At 37.3% G+C, this 19,789-nt stretch overlaps 1 protein-coding gene across 2 annotated transcripts in view; it reads left to right on the forward strand.

Moving 5' to 3' along the window:
• Positions 1 to 18,858, forward strand: part of LOC124590307 — a 108,619-nt gene extending 89,761 nt beyond the window's left edge. The window contains exons 10-11 of one of the 2 annotated variants that reach the window (XM_047131640.1): positions 3,374 to 3,465; positions 18,165 to 18,858. In XM_047131640.1, the coding sequence (XP_046987596.1) occupies positions 3,374 to 3,465; positions 18,165 to 18,199 (127 nt within the window). In that variant the 3' untranslated portion in view covers positions 18,200 to 18,858. The remainder of the gene's footprint in view (positions 1 to 3,373; positions 3,466 to 18,164) is intronic. The other variant, XM_047131639.1, reaches the window with a different exon arrangement.
• Positions 18,859 to 19,789: the final 931 nt, after the last annotated feature.

Below are 19,789 nucleotides of genomic sequence, written 5' to 3' on the forward strand. Positions count from 1 at the left end.
CTTCCAAAAACATGACAGAGGATTGTTCAGTTTGCTTCATTAAGGCTGCAGTGTTGCCGCTCTGTGGTATTCTCTTTCTGTGTGAAAAACAATAGTTCAATATTAAATCTCAAAATTTAACACTGAACAATAATAAATTCAGTGTTTGGTGATTGTAAAGAAGAAGATATAGACTTACATACTACATTATTCACCTATTTAGTAAGCTGCCCTGTAACTGGTCTGCATTCCTGAAAGGTTTTGATTGCAGGAGCAGATGCTCCCTTGTGCTGTTTGCGCTAGAACTTTCTAATGACATCACTATCTTTGAGTAATCATTCTAAAGCAGTAGTGCTTGTTTATATAAAACCTTACTATCTCTGAGTTGTAGGGTTTGAAAACAGATAACTCTTACAAATTTTCAAAAATGTGAAGTAAATGTTTTTGGAGTTATTGGGTGCTTTCCTATGTTTTTTATGTGGCAGTTAAGAAATGTATATAGTACAAACTGGTCAGAAGCCTATTATTTTACATGCAATATGATTTCATTACATTGATTTTCCTTTATTTACGATACTATCAGTTTAATAAGTCACGGCTGCAAGATACAAATGCGAATTCTTTACAGATGGATGGAAAAACTAGTAGAAGCCGACCTCAGGGAAGATCAGTTTGGATTCCGTAGAAATATCGGAACATGTGAGGCAATACTGACCCTACGACTTATCTTAGAAGAAAGATTAAGGAAAGGCAAACCTACATTTCTAGCATTTGTAGACTTAGAGAAAGCTTTTGACAATGTTGACTGGAACAGTTCTTTCAAATTCTGAAGGTGGCAGGGGTAAAATACAGGGAGCGAAGGGCTATTTACAATTTGTACAGAAACCAGATGGCTGTTATAAGAGTCAAGGGACATGAAAGGGAAGCAGTGGTTGGGAAGGAATTGAGACAGGGTTGTAGCCTATCCCCGATGTTATTCAATCTGTATATTGAGCAAGCAATAAAGGAAACAAAAGAAAAGTTTGGAGTAGGTATTAAAATCCATGGAGAAGAAATAAAAACTTTGAGGTTCGCCGATGACATTGTAATTCTGTCAGAGACAGCAAAGGACTTAGAAGAGCAGTTGAACGGAATGGACAGTGTCTTGAAAGGAGGGTATAAGATGAACATCAACAAAACCAAAACGAGGATAATGGGATGTAGTCGAATTAAGTCGGGTGATGCTGAGGGAATTAGATTAGGAAATGAGATGCTTAAAGTAGTAAAGGAGTTTTGTTATTTGGGGAGCAAAATAACTGATGATGGTCGAAGTAGAGAGGATATAAAATGTAGACTGGCAATGGCAAGGAAAGCGTTTCTGAAGAAGAGAAATTTGTTAACATCGAGTGTAGATTTAAGAGTCAGGAAGTCATTTCTGAAAGTATTTGTATGGAGTGTAGCCATATATGGAAGTGAAACGTGGACGATAACTAGTTTGGACAAGAAGAGAATAAAAGCTTTCAAAATGTGGTGCTACAGAAGAATGCTGAAGATTAGATGGGTAGATCATATAACTAATGAGGAGGTATTGAATAGGATTGGGGAGAAGAGAAGTTTGTGGCACAACTTGACTAGAAGAAGGGATCGGTTGGTAGGACCTGTTCTGAGGCATCAAGGGATCCCCAATTTAGTATTGGAGGGCAGCTTAGAGGGTAAAAATCGTAGAAGAAGACCAAGAGATGAATACACTAAACAGATACAGAAGGATGTAGGTTGCAGTAGGTACTGGGAGATGAAGAAGCTTGCACAGGACGGAGTAGCATGGAGAGCTGCATCAAACCAGTCTCTGGACTGAAGACAACAACAACAACAACAACAACAACATTGATCCTTTTTACTGGGCTTCACTCAGGAGAAACATACACTACCAGCACCAGATTATTAGGTGACTACAAAGTCTCAAATGAAATGGCAATCATCAAAATGGATATAGTTATTAGCTGGAGCTGTGGTCACTAGCTGTCAGAGTGGGGCATTTCACACATTGGCTACACCCTCAAATGAAACCTGCCCCTGTGGGCTGGTAGAAGAGGAGTTGGACCTGTTAGTTGCTACAGTCTCCATGTCTGTCCGCACTCTGCCACTGATGTAGAGAAAATTTTTTGTGAGCAATATGGAACTCTCATTTCTGAACAATGTTATACCAGTTGAGAAAATGCAGTGAATTTCTATTGTTTTCTCTAATGCCAACTGTGTGAGTGAGATATTGCTTGGCATGTGGATTTATTTTTATATGAAGGACAGAGTTTTATTCTTACTGAAGTTTACCGAAATCCTCCGTAAAATGAGCATAATGATTTAACATTTTCAGTGGCAATTTGCCAGGAGACTTTTACATTTTAGTGAAGTTGTGATGCAAGTGAGATTTTAAATTTCAATTTCAGACAAAATATTGTGGTTATAAAAGACTTGGTCGTCATGAAAGAGCCAGAAATATTTTCAGAATAGAGCCATTTTACTAAAGAAATTTGTTAGAATGTTTAGTAGAAAGTCTTTATACCTCCTTTGAAGGACTGCTGCGGCAAAGAAGTAACAGTTTCAGGCAAGACAATTGAAAGGAGCCTACAGTAGGAAGTCATATTGGGCACTGTTTGTTATTTTTAGTATTTGTTAAGTATCATTTACCAACTGTACGTGCTGCCACTGTAGAATGAGAATGGGCAGTGAGTTTGTAGGTGGACAGTACTGTCCTGACAAGTTACAGGCAGAAAGAAAGCTGCAAACATCAAAAGCCTTGAGGAAGGAACAAAAACTATTCCTTAACATCCTTTATCCAAAACTTTTTCATGTTATTTGGTACATGAAAAAGGTGAGTTTTTAGAGAAACAGAATCACAAAATAGTTTTTGTTCATTTCTCTGGCCTAGTGATGCTTGTAGCTCTCTTGCTGCCTGTAAGCTCACTACTGTTGAGCTACAAACTCACAAAAACTATTTTGTTATTCTGTTTCCATAACCTTGCCTTTTCTCGTGCATCACATTCATGAATATCTTTTAATCAAAAAGTAATCTTTACAAATTAGTAACATTAAAACTACTTTGCACTTGTTATTCTATATTCATATTAATGTTAATCCAGATATGCACTGAGATGAGGTTCGAAGATTAGATGTGCTTCAATCTAGTACATTTCTTATGAAAAAAATATAAATATTGTAAATAATAAAATCCCTGTGTGTCCTTTATTGACACTCACAAGTCTTAGATATTGAAGAAAATAAATCTCACATATGACGAGCGTGCCATGTGAAATGGTTCTGCAGTTACATTTCTGTGACTGAAAAAATCCAGCCTGTCACTAGATTTAGAACATGTATCTTTTCTGGAAAATAAATGACTTCACTCTTTCTTTCACAGGGAAAAATCTTGCAGTACTGCAAAATCATTCACGTGCCACATATTTTACAGTACTAATGAAGAACAAGTACAGACTATCTTAAGATGTATTGGTAAGCTTACATTTTTCAGTTTTACTTCTATAGCCATTAGCCGCGTACTATAGTTCAATTCTTTTATCTTGGCGGCTCGCGCATGCCCGCCCAGACGCTGGAGATTGCTGCGTTGCCAGTTGCACACGACGCACGCGCCAATAGAAGCAGCGCCATAGTATAGCATAGTTCGCAAGCTTACGTGTAGGGGGGAGCGCGCAGTTCATGAAGTAAAGCCACCACGGCCGCATTAACCCTTTCGCTGCTACAAAGACGTGCTCCCTGCATTCCGCGCTGTGGGCGATTTTGTCACTGCACTGCTCGCCTGTGCAGACACATTGTGTTCCGACTGCTTTGACACTCTTTATCATTCGATTCCACAAAAACTATTTGGCTCAAAAATTAGATTTTTACCTATCTTCTTGACTGATACCTTCCCCCCATAAATGACTTAATTTTGTTTCGATGTTCAACGCAGTTATTATGCAGCATTAAATATAGTAAACCTTTGCACGAAATTTTGAAGAGTTTGCAGAGGTAAAAGTCCATAGAGTATACTTTCCGTATGGTCGATTTTAGTTGCCACAATGTTGAGAATGAAATGTGGACAGTATACCTATATATTTCATTTAATTTAAGTACCACATAAGTGTCGTATGTAATATTGAGAAATATTCCGTCTTTCGCGACTGTAACAAAAGTTTTACTTACATTGGGCACGTTTGGCTTTATTTTAAAGCACTTCAATCAATCAAAAGGAAGGAGACAAAATACATTAAACAAAACCGTGGACTTACAAAAACATTAGGACTTGAAAATACCGTCTGTCAGTGAAGTGCTCAGAGCTATGTCAAATATAATTTTGTGTGTGGCACACACAAACAGCATTTATTTGCTAAAACACTGATGAGCCAACACAAACGTTGAATATTGTGCTACCGCAGCACAAAACTACGAAAGGTGACTTGGCAATGGAGGACACAAAATACAGTCCTCTTATGATGCTTCAAAAGAGAGAAACGCGTCTGGTCTAAATAAATCGCTTATTACAGTTGCAGAAGAGGGATATATTTCAATACCATTGGTAAAACTGCGACTGTGGAACAAGAACAAGAAATAGAACATGAATACCATTGTGTATGTGCCATACCTTTCACCGATGGAAGTGCTTTAAAATAAAGCCAAACGTGCCGTGTGTATATAAAACTTTTATTACAGTCGCGAAAGACGGAATATTTCTCAATATTACATACGACACCTATGTGGTACTTAAATTAAATGAGATATTGTTATACAGTAAATATTATATGAAATTTAGGTATCTTGTCCACATTTCATTCTCAACATTGTGGCAACTAAAATCGACCATACGGAAAGTATACGCTATGGACTTTTACCTCCGCAAACTCTTCAGAATTTCGTGCAATGGTTTACTACATTTAATGCTGCACATCAAAACAAAATTAAGCCATTTATGGAGGGAAGGTACCAGGTAAGAAGACGTGTAAAAATCAAATTTTTTGACCAAATAGTTTTTGTGAAATCGAATGATGTGTGTGTCAAAGCAGTGGGAACACCATGTGTCTGCACAGGCGAGAACTGCAGTGATGACAAGATTGCGCACAGCGCGGAATGCGGGGAGCACGTGTCTGCAGCAGCGAAAAAGTTAATGAAGAGGCAAAGCACTAGAAATTTCATTCAAACGAATAAAATTCGTGAAGTAAGGCACTCCAATATTGTTTTTAAATAAAGAAAATATTAAGTACCGCATAAGGTTTGAACTCATAACCTTTCGCTTGGCAGTCCAACACCTTAACCGTTCCGCTACCTCAGCGCCTCGAACAGTCTAACTCCATAAGGTCTCTAACACCACACGCAACTACTTATAAACACTGTTGGTATGACTGAATTACTCACGCTTCGTCGAAGTACAATAGGAAATAAACAATTACCGCTGTTCTTTATTGCGAAAAAGCAGTTCGTGAGATTGAAACAAACACCTTTCCTTGCTATCGCCTGAATTAGGAGTCTTATTGCTTGTTTGGTTTAATTAATTAATAGAATATGAAGCAATTGGTATAAAGAATGCTTTTTCCAAACTTTCTGTAAAAGAAAGTCTGCTATCAAGACATTGCTTTTGTTCTATTACTTTATTTATGACTGAACGTTTCTAAAACTGAAGCCACTCGTCCGTGCTCTGCACTGCTGTCGAGATCTGGCAACATCGTTCTCTGTTCATTGGCTGACTGTGTTTTGTGACGTCAGATGCGCAGAACGAACCTAAACTCGGCCGCCAAGATATATGACGTGCACTTTAGCTATTCAGACACTATGCATTTCCTGGACTGTAATAGGAAACCTCATCTGTTGTGCACAGTACACCAGTAGAATAACTTGGTGTCACCTTAATGTCAAGATGACAGTCATCTGGAACAGTACTTTGTGAAATCCTCATCCATAGCCTCCTCCTTAAGCCTTACTGATGATGAATGCTGAATACTGATCCAATTATCTTTTAACACTGCTCAGTTTGGCCACTGTTGAAGTTTCTCTATGGAAAAAGCAATATATGATTTCCAAAACTTAATTCTGGTTGAACTAAACAGGAAAAATTATCCTGAGAGCATTTTTTGTAATCTTGCTAATACTATACTTTCAGTTGTGTACATTGTAAAACACGACCAAGGAAACTACAATGTTGCGCCATTATATGCACTACCTTTATGTAGATGGAGTCATATCTTAACTACAGAAAAGAGAGTGTCATATTAACAAATGATACCACAGGAGTAAAGCTAAATTTGCAGTAGGTAAACATTAAATATGGTGATACTCTTTCTGTAGCTTGAGGCCACAGTCATATAATACTGTTTAAATGAAAGCTCCACCATTTGACTGTATAAATTGTTTAGTCTATAGCCCACATCACGTAGGATGGCACTTCCGCACATAGAGCAGAGCGATAGGAAATTGTGGAGGGGATGAGGTCTGCGTATGCGTGGTGACAGAGAGTGGGCAAACAAGGTCCGTGTTGCCGAACTGTGTTGCTGCAGTCAACAGTCAGGCCCATTTGCCATCAGTACATCATATTATATGTTTGGATCTATGTGGGAATTTAAAATCAATTTCAATCAGACATCTACATGAGAGAAGTCTTACTCTTGTGGTTGTGTCCACTGCTCCATAGCAGTTGTCTGTGTGCCGTTGGTAGGAGAGAACAGCTGATGCAACTTTGTGAAGACGTCAAGCGTAATTTTTCTCAAAATGACGATTGTCTAACGACAGGATCATCAGAAATGGTTGCAGTAATTGCTGTTTATTGTGATTTGGATATACACACGAAAATAAACTTCCAACGCAAATCGAAAGGATTATATTTACTTGACAACTGCTTCTACTCCATACAATTTTTGTAAATGTGTATAATGCCTGTATAAGGCTGTGTTTCACTGACATTCAATGTAAATCAATATGTGTAATAAAGAAGAAATGGTAGCGAGGACTACTAGTACAAGAGACTATTGTAAAAATTTTCAGTTTGTTATATTTTCCAGTGTCAAGAGGCATTATGAGTTTGAATTAATTCATTCAACATTACCGTGGGAGAGCGCATTTATGATCCATTGAACATGCAAACAATTAACCATCTTCTGTGAATAACTCAAAAGAATGCTGATGATAATGTTGAAAACCACCAGTATCTCAACAGGCAACCCCTCCCTTTCGCTTTAAGACATTTTACAATTTGTGCCTTGAAAATGGCTGGTGTTTACTTGCCGAAATATTGCAGTTTTTGGTGAATTTATTTGGCCGCATTCTTATGAGTAATCAGAGCGTACAACACACTGGGAAAAGCTTAACTTCTCGTTAGGCAATGTGTTGAACATTATAGGGTGAATACTTCATAGGCTGTGTATTCCTAATCAATAAAACCTAGGAAGTTCTTATGTACTATGTATGCAGTTGACAAAAACATTTCAAACCATGAGTCTGTGAAACCAAGGAAGATTATTACTTTACTTTGTTTCAAAGTCTACGTCGTAATACCACCTGGTATCAAAGTCCAAACCATCTGATTGTAAATTTAGGAGGGTAGATTCAAGGCTTTTATGCATCTTCACCTCCCTGTCAAAGTCTTATTTCTCAAACTTTTCAGTGAGCTGCCCACAGTGTACCCATGCTGAAGGCTGCTGCTGCCTGGTGCTTCATGCACAAGCATTTCAGCGTGTGTTATCTTGAATCCCCCCCCCCCCCCCCACTTAGCTTGTAACCTGTCTGCAAATTAATTCTATTGGATTAAAATGACAGTGATATATGGGTAAATGCATGTTCACATGCAAAAAAGCCAAATTTGTACATTCTGTTGCGTGACTTTTATAAATTAACAAGCTGAAGGAGTTTAGCATGAATCTGGCTTATATTGCCCGGTATATTTTTATGTTCAGCCAGAGAACAACACCTTTCCTGGTATTCGTACTTGGTCTTTTCTCTGTAACAACTGAATGATAACTGACATGGTAATTACAATGATCGACTTCGAATAAAGGTATGGCAAGAATTGTTCAGTGAACCACTTCTTGAAAGCGACAGTGTTCATTTTCGAATGCTAGTCACTACTGATTTTCTTACACCTAAATACAAGTTTGCTCTCAGGAACCAAATCAGAAGAAGAGCCAGCATGCAGAAATAAGTCTCGGAGAATCTTTTCGTGTGGGAACTTTAAAACCACCAGTACCATCACTCGTTTACCTGCAGGTATTCATCGAATGATTCTGATTCATTCATGTTTCATCAATGTAATACACTGTAGAGCTACCACCCCCTCTTGTATCGTGCATCTTTGTAAGGGTTGTGGTTCGTGCTGATTCTGTGTCACTTCTTTCAATTAAAAACTGTCTTCTTAAAACATTTGAAACCAATGTCTTTCAAAATTCTTTGCATTGATGAAGTGCTATCTTTGAAGCCGATTAGCTCAGGCATAATTGTAAGAAATTTCTTTGATGATGGGTATTCCCTGCTCATATATATTTCATACATAGAGCACTTTAAAACATCTTAGTCAAAACCATCCATTTGTGTTACAGGTTTCTTGTGGTTTCGATGCTTTACAGGTGGCGTAAAAACAAATTTTGCTGACGTTTCTGCAGCTCTGACACTTTTGTTTATTATTCTCTGTACAGTTCTCTTGCCAATACATGCTTCTGCAATTCATTCTTAAATCTTCGAAATCTCAAAAATAGAAGTCTCACTTTCAGATACACATTTTAAAAAGTTATAAATGCGGGATGTAGACCACCTAGACTGCTTATGAAGCATCTATGTATACACCTACACGATTATTCTGCAATCCACAATTAAGTGCCTGGCAGAAGGTTCATCGAACTACCTTCAAGCTATATCTCTACTGTTCCACTCTCAGACAGTGCGCAGGAAACACAAACACTTTAATCTCTCCGTGAGAGCTCAAATTTATCTTATTTTATCATATGATCATTCCTTTTTATGTAGGTGGGTGCCAAAAAAGAGAAATCTGGTAACTGAAATTTCATGAGAAGATTCTGCCACAACGAAAAACACTTTTGTTTTGATGATTTCCACCCCAACTCGTGTATCATAACCGAGGCAGTCTCTCCCCAATTTCGCAACAGTACAAAACGAGCTGCCATTCTTTGAACTTTTCGTGACTCCTATCTGCTGTGGATCCCACACTGGACAGCAATACTCCAGAAGAGGGAAAACATTATATAAGTAATCTCTTTAGTAGATCTGTTACATTTTCTAAGTGTTCTACCAATAAATCGCAGTCTTTGGTTTGTTTTCCACACATTATCCATGCGATCATTACAATTTAAGTTATTTGTAATTGCCATCCCTAACTTATTAGTTGAATTTACAGCCTTTAGATTTCTGTGTTTTATCCTGTAAACAAACAAATGTAAGGGCTGTAAATTCAACTCAACTTATCCTGTAAACCCTCCCCCCATGAACCATGGACCACGCCATTGGTGGGGAGGCTTGTGTGCCTCAGCGATACAGATAGCCGAACCATAGGAGAAGCCACAACAGAGGGGTGTCTGTTGTGAGGCCAGACAAACGTGTGGTTCCTGAAGAGGGAGGGGCAGCAGCCTTTTCAGTAGTTGCAGGGGCATCAATCCGGATAATTGACTGAACTGGCCTGTGTAACATGAACCAAAACAGCATCACTGTGCTGTTACTGCGAACGGCTGAAAGCAAGGGTAAAGTACAGACATAATTTTTCCTGAAGCCATGCAGCTTTACTGTATGGTCAACTGATGATGGCGTCCTCTTGGGTAAAATATTGTGAAGGTAAAATAGTCCTCCATTTGGATCTCCAGGTGGGGACTACACAGGACAATGTCGTTATCGGGAGAAACAAAACTGGAGTTATGCAGATGAGTGTGGAATGTCAGATCCCTTAACCGGGGATGTAGGTTAGAAAATTTAAAAAGGGAAATGGATAGGTTAAAGTTAGACATAGTGGGAATTAATGAAGTTCGGTGGCAGGAGCAACAGGATTTCTTGTCAGGTGAATACAGGGCCGTAAATACAAAATAAAATAGGGATAATGCAGGGGTAGGTTTAATAATGAATTAAAAAATAGGAATGTGGAAAAGCTATTACAAAGAGCATAGTGAATGCATTATTGTAGCCAAGATAGACACAAAGCCCACGCCTACCACAGTAGTCCAAGTTTATATGCCAACTAGCTCTACAGATGATGAAGAGATTGAAGAAATGTGTGATGAGATAAAAGAAATTATTCAGATAGTTAAGGGAGATGAAAATATAATAGTCATGAGAGACTGGAATTCGGTAGTAGGAAAATGAAGAGAAGGAAAACTAGTAGGTGAATATGGACTGGAGGTAAGGAATGAAAGAGGAAGCCGCCTGGTAGAATTTTGTTCAGAGCATAACTTAATCATCGCTGACACTTGGTTTAAGAATCAGAAAGAAGGTTGTATGCATGGAAGAGACATGGAGACACTGGAAGGTTTCAGATTGATTATATAATAGTAAGACATTGATTTAGGAACCTGGTTTTAAATTGTAAGATATTTCCAGCAGCAATTGTGAAATCTGAACACAAGTTATTGGTTACGAACTGTAGATTAAAACTGAAGAAACTCCAAAAAAGTACAAATTTAAGGATATGGGACATGGATAAATTGAAAGAACCAGAGGTACAGTAGAAGTTAAATGGGTAACTCTGAGAGATGAAAGAGTGAGGGCAGCAGAGGCTCAAGTAGGTAAAAAGACAAGGGTTAGTAGAAGTCCTTGGGTAATACAAGAGATATTGAATTCAACTGATGAAAGGAGAAGGTATAAAAATGAAGTAAATGAAGCAGACAAAAAGGAATATAAATGTCTCAAAAAATGAGATCGTCAGGAAGTGCAAAATGGCTAAGTGGGAATGGCTAGAGGACAAATGTAAGGATGTAGAAGCATATGTCACTAGGGGTAAGATAGATGCTGCCTACAGGAAAATTAGAGAGACCTTTTGGTGAAAAGACGATCACCTGTATGAATGTCAAGAGCCCAGCTGGAAAACCATTCCTACACAAAGAAGGGAAAGCAGAAACGTGGAAGGAGTATATAGAAGATCTGTACAATGTAGGGTGTATTTTTCCTTCTTTTCCTGGTGTTGTTTATTTTGTAAGATTTGTGGTGGGCCTTATACCAGCACTAACGGGAAGTTGGGTCCCTGGCTGATATAACAGGGCAATATTTTGCCAACCCCAATACACCGCCAGATGAAAGTAGTATTATCTTTATCCTCTCTTCTCAGAGTAGTTTTTTGGTGGTCCGGATCCTTCCGTGCCACCTCCCTGTCGATCCAACTGCGGTGAAGGTTCCTGTAATGCTTCCAAAAGTTCTCGCTAATGCGCTACTAAATAAATAGCCATGCTTCTCACAAACAGGGGTATATTTTGCCCAACATTTTCACTATTAGTTTTCACAACACAACTAACATTTGCTATGGTAATAAATCACACTCTTGAGTACATTCAAATGTCTGTACATGTATTCTGTAGGACCTGAGAGGGAAAAAAAATCAACTAACTCTCTTCAGTAGTTCATTATGCCTTGTTGGTGTGTTGTTTACTCCATGGCTCTTGGATTCAGGCACTTGCTGCACCATAGTACAAATGACTCCCAGACAGTTGTAATACCGTTTTTAGTGGTCCCCATCTCACCAGCTCTACCACTGCTCCACATTCACTGCATACAAGAAAGGAAAACACACAGTGTCCCTTTCCCACTACATTTATCCTTATTCATTTACTCAAGAGCCTCTCTTGTTGACGGCTTTCCAATAGTGTGTTGGGATGTTTACAGATATCCCAAAACACTATAAAGGGTGTTGTACTTGAAGGCAATATTATAGAAATGGAAGAGGACATAGAGGGAGATGAGATGGGAGATATGATACTGCATGAAGAATTTGACAGAGCAGTGAAAGGCCTTAGTCTAAACAAGGCCTCAGGAGCAGACAATATTCCGATAGAACTACTGATACCCTTAGGAGAGCCAGCCATGACAAAACTCTCCCATTGGTGAGCAAGATGTATAATATGAGTGAAATACCCTTAGACTTCAAGAAAAATATAATAATTCCAATCCCAAAGAAAGCAGGTGTTGACAGGTGTGACAATTACCGAACTATCAGTTTAATAAGTCACAATATCAAAGTACTAACACGAATTCTTTACAGACGAATGGAAAAACTGGTAGAAGCTGACCTCAGGGAAGATCAGTTTGTATTCTGTAGAAATGTTGGACCACACGAGGCAATACTGACTCTATGACTTATCTTAGAAGATAGGGTAAGGAAAGGTAAACCTATGTTTACAGAAAGGTTTTAACAGTGTTGACTGGAATACTCTCTTTCAAATTCTGAAGGTGGCAAGGGCAAATGTAGGGAGCGAGAGGCTATTTACAATTTGTATAGAAAAAAGATGGCAGTTATAAGAGTCGAGGAGCACAAAAGGGAAGCAGTGGTTGAGAAGGGAGTGAGACAGGATTGTAGCCTATCCCCAATGTTATTCAGTCTGTATATTGAGCAAGCAGTAAAGAAAATAAAAGAAAAATTTGAAGTAGGAATTAAAATCAAGGGAGAAGAAATAAAAACTTTGAGGTTCGCCGATGACGTTGTAATTCTGTCAGAGACAGCAAAGGACTTAGAAGAAAAGGTGAATGGAATGGACAGTGTCTTGAAAGAAGGAAATAAGACGAATATCAACAAAAGCAAAATGAGGATAATGGGGTGTAGTCAAATTAAATCAGGTGATGACGAGGGAATTAGGTTAGGAAATGAGACACTTAAAGTAATAGATGAGTTTTGCTATTTGGGCAGCAAAATAAGTGATGATGGTTGAAGTAGAGAGGATATAAAATGTATACTGGCTGTGGCAAGAAAAGTGTTTCTGAAGAACAGAACTTTGCTAATATTGAGTATAGATTTAAGTGTCAGGAAGTCTTTTCTGAAAGTATTTGTATGGCGCATAGCCCTGTACGGAAGTGATACATGGACGATAAATCGTTTAGACAAGGAGAGAATAGAAGCTTTTGAACTGGGGTACTGCAGGAGAATGCTAGATGAGTAGATCACGTAACTAATGAGGAGGTACTGAACAGAACTTGGGAGAAAAGTGTTAGGAAATCATTTCTGAAAGTATTTGTGTGGAGTGTAGCCATGTATGGAAGTGAAACATGGATTATGAACATTTTAGGCCAGAAGAGAATAGAAGCTTTTCAAATGTGGAGCTACAGAAGAATGCTGAAGATTAGATGGGTAGATCACATAGCTAATGAGGCGGTACTGAAAAGAATTGGGCAGATGAGGAATTTGTGACACAACTTGACAGTTGGTAGGACACATTTTGAGCCATCATGCAGTTACCAATTTAGTGTTGGAGGGAAGAATGGAGTGTAAAAATTGTAGGAGGCAGCCAAGAGATGAATACACTAAGCAGATTCAAAACGATGTATGTTGCAGTAGTTACTCGGAGATGAAGAGGCTTGCACAGGATAGAGGGGCATGGAGAGCTGCATCAAACCAGTCTTTGGACTGAATACCACAACAACAACAACATTCTGTAAACCGACATTTAGCATGTTCTCTTTAGTACTCGTGTGGATTAATTCAGACTTTTCATTATTTAGAGTTAGTTGCCACTTTTCTCATCACACAGGTATCTTATCTAAATCGTTTTCTAATTTGTTTTAATCATTTGGTGACTTTATAAGATGGTCAATCACAGCATCATCTGCAAACAGTCTAAGAGGACAGTTCAGATTGTCTCCTAAATCATTTATGAAAGGAACAGCAGAAGGCCTACAAAGCTTCCTTGCAAACGCCAGATATCATTTCTGTTTTTCTTGTTGATTTTCTGTCAGTTGCTGCATACTGTGACCATTCTGACAGGAAATCATTCAGTCATACAACTAAGAAGTTACTCCACAGGCACAAAATTTAATTAAAGTTGCTTGTACACAACTCCACGTTTATTGCCTTCACCTGACATATTTATTTGGAAGTCACACTAAAATGTTTACAGATACAAAATCACAGCTATACTGTTACAAGAAAGTAACATCGACATCAGAATGAATAATTTGGTCACCTTGTGAATGAAACTGCACTGTTGCAAAATATGGAAACAGCACAGCATGCCTGAGCGAGATTCTTGCAGTCTAGGTTGTAACTCGCGGCTAGCCGCTCGGAGAGAGAATGAATCTTATTGGCCGCTAGCAGTCAGTCGTCTGGATTGCACAGAATGGCTGAAAATAGAGCTGCCTTCCTATATGACGTGAACTTTACAGTCATGATTTTGGCATTTGGCTATTTTCAACTACCACACTGAAAAGATAAATATGTACAGAATTTAATGAAAAATGCAGTGAATCAGAAAGTAGGTAGCATTATGCCGGTACAGTTTAAGATCAAAAATTTTTTTTGGAGTTTCAAAATTTATTATTCATAATATTTGCTTACATTTTAAGCACGATTAGACTTCTGTAAACAAAGTCATCATCAAAATATATTAAACTTTGTTATATAATGCAAGTGTCATAGCATATGAATGAGAACATTTTCGTAGAGCTTCTGGCAAAAATAGGAAAATCATGTCTGACATACATGTAGTAACTGTGGCATAAAATGATCACCAAGAACAGTCACTACATGTTCAGACACCATTATCTAAAGCGACATTATTGAATTTTCTAATTTATTTATTTAGCAGCTTATGATGTACATCTATGGAGTAAGTCCAAGTAATGGAGTAAGTAATGGAAACCAAAGATGAACATTGTAGCCTGTCAGTTTATGTGATGTACTCTGTGGTTGAATCTAGAGAAGTGTTGTAGGCAATAGAACAGAATTACATAAATTGAATAAGGATTTTATATCTTTTGATGGTTGTTCTAAGTTATGAATATATTGTGTAAACAAATACACATATACCAGGGAATTTAGCAATGATAGGAATGGGCTGTTATACATCATGTGGTACGCTGAATATGAACTATAATCATGCATTAGTGCAAAGTAGATCAGTTGTAAAAGGTACATAACGTAACCATCTATCAAAATGTACTATGAAAGCAGATCATATACAGTTGTTCTATGAAAGAACGAACGAATGTTTGTTTTAAAAATGTTGTATATTACAAATATTTGTCATAAAAACATTATATACCATAATGTAACAGGATACTGTAAAGCATTTGTGTGCTCTTTCATAATATGGTTGTGTATGATCAACTTTCATAGTACATTTTGACAGATTGTTACATTATGTTGCTTTAAGACTGACCTAAGTTGCAGTAATGCACAATAATATTTCGTATTTAACATAGTGCATGATTTATAACCATGGCTAAATTTCTTGGTTTAAGAACATTTGTTTGCACTACATATTAGCAACAGAGAAAACCATCCAAAGATACACAAACTTTATTCAGGGTATGTAACTCTGGCCTATTGCCAACAACACATCCCTGGATTCAATCATAGAGTACACCACATAAACAGACAGCCTACAATGCTCATCTTTGGGTTCCACTATGTTTGTAAATTTGACAGTGCGGCTTTAGATAATGGCACTTGCACATGTATTGACTGGTTCTGATAGTCATTTTATGGCATAGATACTAAACATATGTCAGTCATGTTTGTTCCACTTCTGACACACACTTTGTGAATGTGTTCTGATTTATATTCTGTGGCACATGCATTACATAACAAATTTAACATAGTTTGACAGTGACTTTCTTTAAAGATGTCTAATCATGCATAACATGTAAGTAACATGATTTCAATAATTTTTGAATTCTAAAAAATTTTATAAATTTGTGATCCTACATTTCATGTCATGATGTTATATACCTTCTGGTCCATTGTATTTATTCAGTTGGGTAATTCAAAACAGCCAAGCTGAAATCGTAATTATACAGTAGAATAAACAATCTATACAGTTGGTGGAACTTTCATTTAAATATTGCATATGGTATCCATGCAAGGTTCAGTACCAAGTATATCACACCAGAAATAATTATGGAATAGATTTATCAGTGGTTCACAGTACACAGATTAACCCACAATCTCTTAAAGACTCATGTTACACAATTCCAAAGAAAAGAATGCGATTTTCAGTTACAGAAGTAGAAAACAATAATCACCGACCAAACTAAACGCCATGCATGAAATTCGTAGGCATCCAAATGGATAACAAATTGCGATGTGATGGAAATATTTTATGAATAAGTAAATCAAAATCTTGTTTCTGTATTCTTAGCACTAAGGAATTTTTCCCACAATTTTGATCTGTCACAGAACTGTTAGCATATTTAGCATATTTTCACTCACTAATATTCTCTAGGTTAATCTTTTGTGGCAATGTAGTTAAAATCAAGAAAGTATTTAACCTACAGGAGCTTGTAGTAACAATATTATCTAAAGTTGATAGCCAAACATCTTCCAGGAGTCTATTCAGGGACTTAGGTACTCTTAAACTCTCTAATGGTATTTGTGATAAACAGCAAGAATGAATTTATGATGAACTGTGACATTCATAACCACATTATTGCAGACAAAAGTATTTCATATAGACTATATGTGTACCTGTCTAAGATTCATAACAGTGTCTTATAGTCTCCGCACCAGTCATTAACAGGTTGCCAGTAGACATCAGGCATGAAATTGGAAATCAGCAGAGCTTCAAACAAAAGAGTACAGGTATTAGTCACTCCTATAATCTATCAGGTGAGTGGACTTGGGGATATAAATTCTGGTTAACAGTAATGTCATGTTATATACATTTTTAACTTTTTTTCCAGTACATAGGAAACTGATAGAGAGTGCTGTCAGGTATAAGTACAATTAGATAAATGCTTAGTATGAAATGACAGATAAAAGCTGTAACTGAATAGTGAAAGAATAGGAACAGTTGGTTGTTTGAAATTAGTTACTCGTAATATATATGTAGACTAATGTAGAAATATTTACCAAAATTATCACTGTGCATAGATTAGTGAGAGTCAGAATTGACTTTTAGTGTATAGCCTGCCACTGTGGCTGAGCGGTTCTAGGCGCTTCAGTTCAGAACTGCGCTGCTGTTACGGTCGCAGGTTCGAATCCTGCCTCGGGCGTGGATGTGTGTGAAGTCCTTAGGTTAGTTAGGTTTAAGTAGTTCTAAGTCTAGGGGACTGATGACCTCAGATGTTAAGTCCCGTAGTGCTTAGAGCCATTTGAACCATTTGAACTTTTAGAGTACTTTACAGAAGTAGTCTTGAGGGCTTTTTCTGCCTATTAATATAGAACTTCAGTTTTCCATATTCTAGAAGGCTCTCTTTCATGATAGGATTTACAGAACATGATATATGTACATATCAATAAATGATTTAATTTGAAGCTCTGGAACCTTTTGGCTGGGCTACAAGCTTCGCACACTTGTAGTTTTCGTTTTTGTTTTATTGGATTTTCCCCCGAAAGACATCAAATGTTGTCTTTCACAACACAGATCTCTCAGTGACATACTTGCCTCACTACTAAATTGTTATTGTAATTAACTTTATGTTAGAAAACACTTCATCTTTTTTGTGGATCCCTTATTTTGCTGCAGGCACTTTCCACATCTTTCTTTTATTGAAAAAGTGGTCTGTTCAATTTATACTTTCTGTGAATGAAAGACACTGCAATTTGCTCCCAGCATTTAGGTGACAAAAATCAGTATAGTTCCAATTTTGGCACACAGAATTCATGTTCCAAATGATTCTTGGTGAAGATTAGTCAATTTTAGAATGGAAGCTCATATTTCTTCCCCTACATGAGATCACCTTAGATGGGGCACAAAGTTATATGATCAAAACATCATGAAGGAGAGTTGACAAGATGGTTTGATGTTGGCTCTACTGCTCCAATAATGTATGAAAAAATTCATAAGTGGATTCTCAATTATCTTAAACGTTTCCTGTATTCAGTTTTTGAATGATAACACTTATCGGAAACTTGTGAGTGTATTTAATACTTCCTGTGGATGTGGGTCTTTCTAATTACTGTTTTTATCTGATAATGTGCACATTAATTACTATAAAATCACAGTTTGATTGTTCAATATGTGTAAAGTATTTGACAAGAGTTGTTATCAGATAACATGTGCCTCCAGTATCAGTAAAAAGTTCTTTGTCATTTCCAGGTCAAGGGTTTCAAAGGACACATTTTGCTGTGTGAAATCAGATAAGTCTATCAAGAAACTGTATATATTCCGCTTCATAGATGATGATTATGTGGTGCACAGCAGCGCTTAGTGATCAGTGAGGAGAATTTCTTGACTCTCTTGTTTTATAATTGTAATTTGTCAATTATTCAGCTTCAGAAAAATAGTGCTGAGTGTTGAGAGATCTGTGTTAGTTCACTAAACATATCATTTCTATATCATAACATGTAAGTAAGATTTAATACAATTTTAGTGTCAGTTTAGTTTCAGTGAATAATGACAGTTGGTATGTTACCATAGCTTTTACATGAATCAGTCAAAAATTAAAATTTCAACTCACATGTTTCAATAGCATTTAATTTTCACTGCCATAAAGCATATTAGTTTCAGTTAAATAAGAAAATTTTAGTACCTGTGAATAAGGGTGTTCTTATCTCGTCCCTTGTATATTTTTTTCAGTGTCCCATAGCCCTGTAACAGTATTTTTATGGAGTAAAAGTATTCTTCAAACTGTTGCTGTTATGTATTAATATTTGCTTATTTTGTATCAATTTTAATGATTGTAAAATTAATGCTGTATATTGTCAACATATGAGTGTGTGTAATGATGTGTGTATAGCAAGTATTATGTTGTTGCACTGTTTCAAAAATGGCATTAGCAGATTATTAGAGACAGTGTTCTAATTTGCTTTCAGCAACTTTTCTGCTCATTGTAGTTGACCACAAGAAGAATGTGTGCAAATAATTGCCACTGGAAGTACAAATTCAATGTGATATTGTTCCTGGTGATGATTTTTAACCCGCACCTCAGTAGTGTGTATACATCAGGCTATTTCATTGCTGAAGATTATGATTCACCAGATATAAACCTGTCACAGGATACAACAAATTCTGTTGATGCAATAAAAAGTGGCTTGACACCAAACATTGTTTTGATTTTGGCTGATGACCTGGGTTGGGGTGACTTTGGATCATATTGGCCATATACAGCTTTAACACCAAACTTAGATGCCATTGCAAAGGAAGGAGTAATGTTAGTGATAAACAGTGTAATAAATCTCAGTGTGACAAAAACTTCAATAAAAAGCCATTTTCTTACTAACGCTAATCTAAGATGATAAACAACAATGATATTCTCATGCTTCACATTTTGTGTTAATAATTTCACTACTTGTCTGTTACAAATTTCCACCAAAAAGTAAAGGAATTATTAAAAATCACCATATGTCTGTAGCAGTTTCAGACTTTTATAAAGTAATTTGTGTTGCCGAGCTTCAGAAGCACATTTTTTGTTTTATGAAACTAAGTCTGGTGTAGTTGGTTGGTTGGTTGGTTTGGGGAAGGAGACCAGACAGCGTGGTCATCGGTCTCATCGGATTAGGGAAGGATGGGGAAGGAAGTCGGCCGTGCCCCTTCAGAGGAACCATCCCGGCATTTGCCTGGAGTGATTTAGGGAAATCACGGAAAACCTAAATCAGGATGGGCGGACGCGGGATTGAACCGTCGTCCTTCCGAATGCGAGTCCAGTGTCGAACCACTGCGCCACCTCGCTCGGTCGGGTGTAGTTAATGACAAATTTACTATGAATTACTATGTGATTTTGT

Source organism: Schistocerca americana, chromosome 2, assembly GCF_021461395.2.
Source record: "Schistocerca americana isolate TAMUIC-IGC-003095 chromosome 2, iqSchAmer2.1, whole genome shotgun sequence".
Lineage (NCBI taxonomy): Eukaryota > Metazoa > Arthropoda > Insecta > Orthoptera > Acrididae > Schistocerca > Schistocerca americana.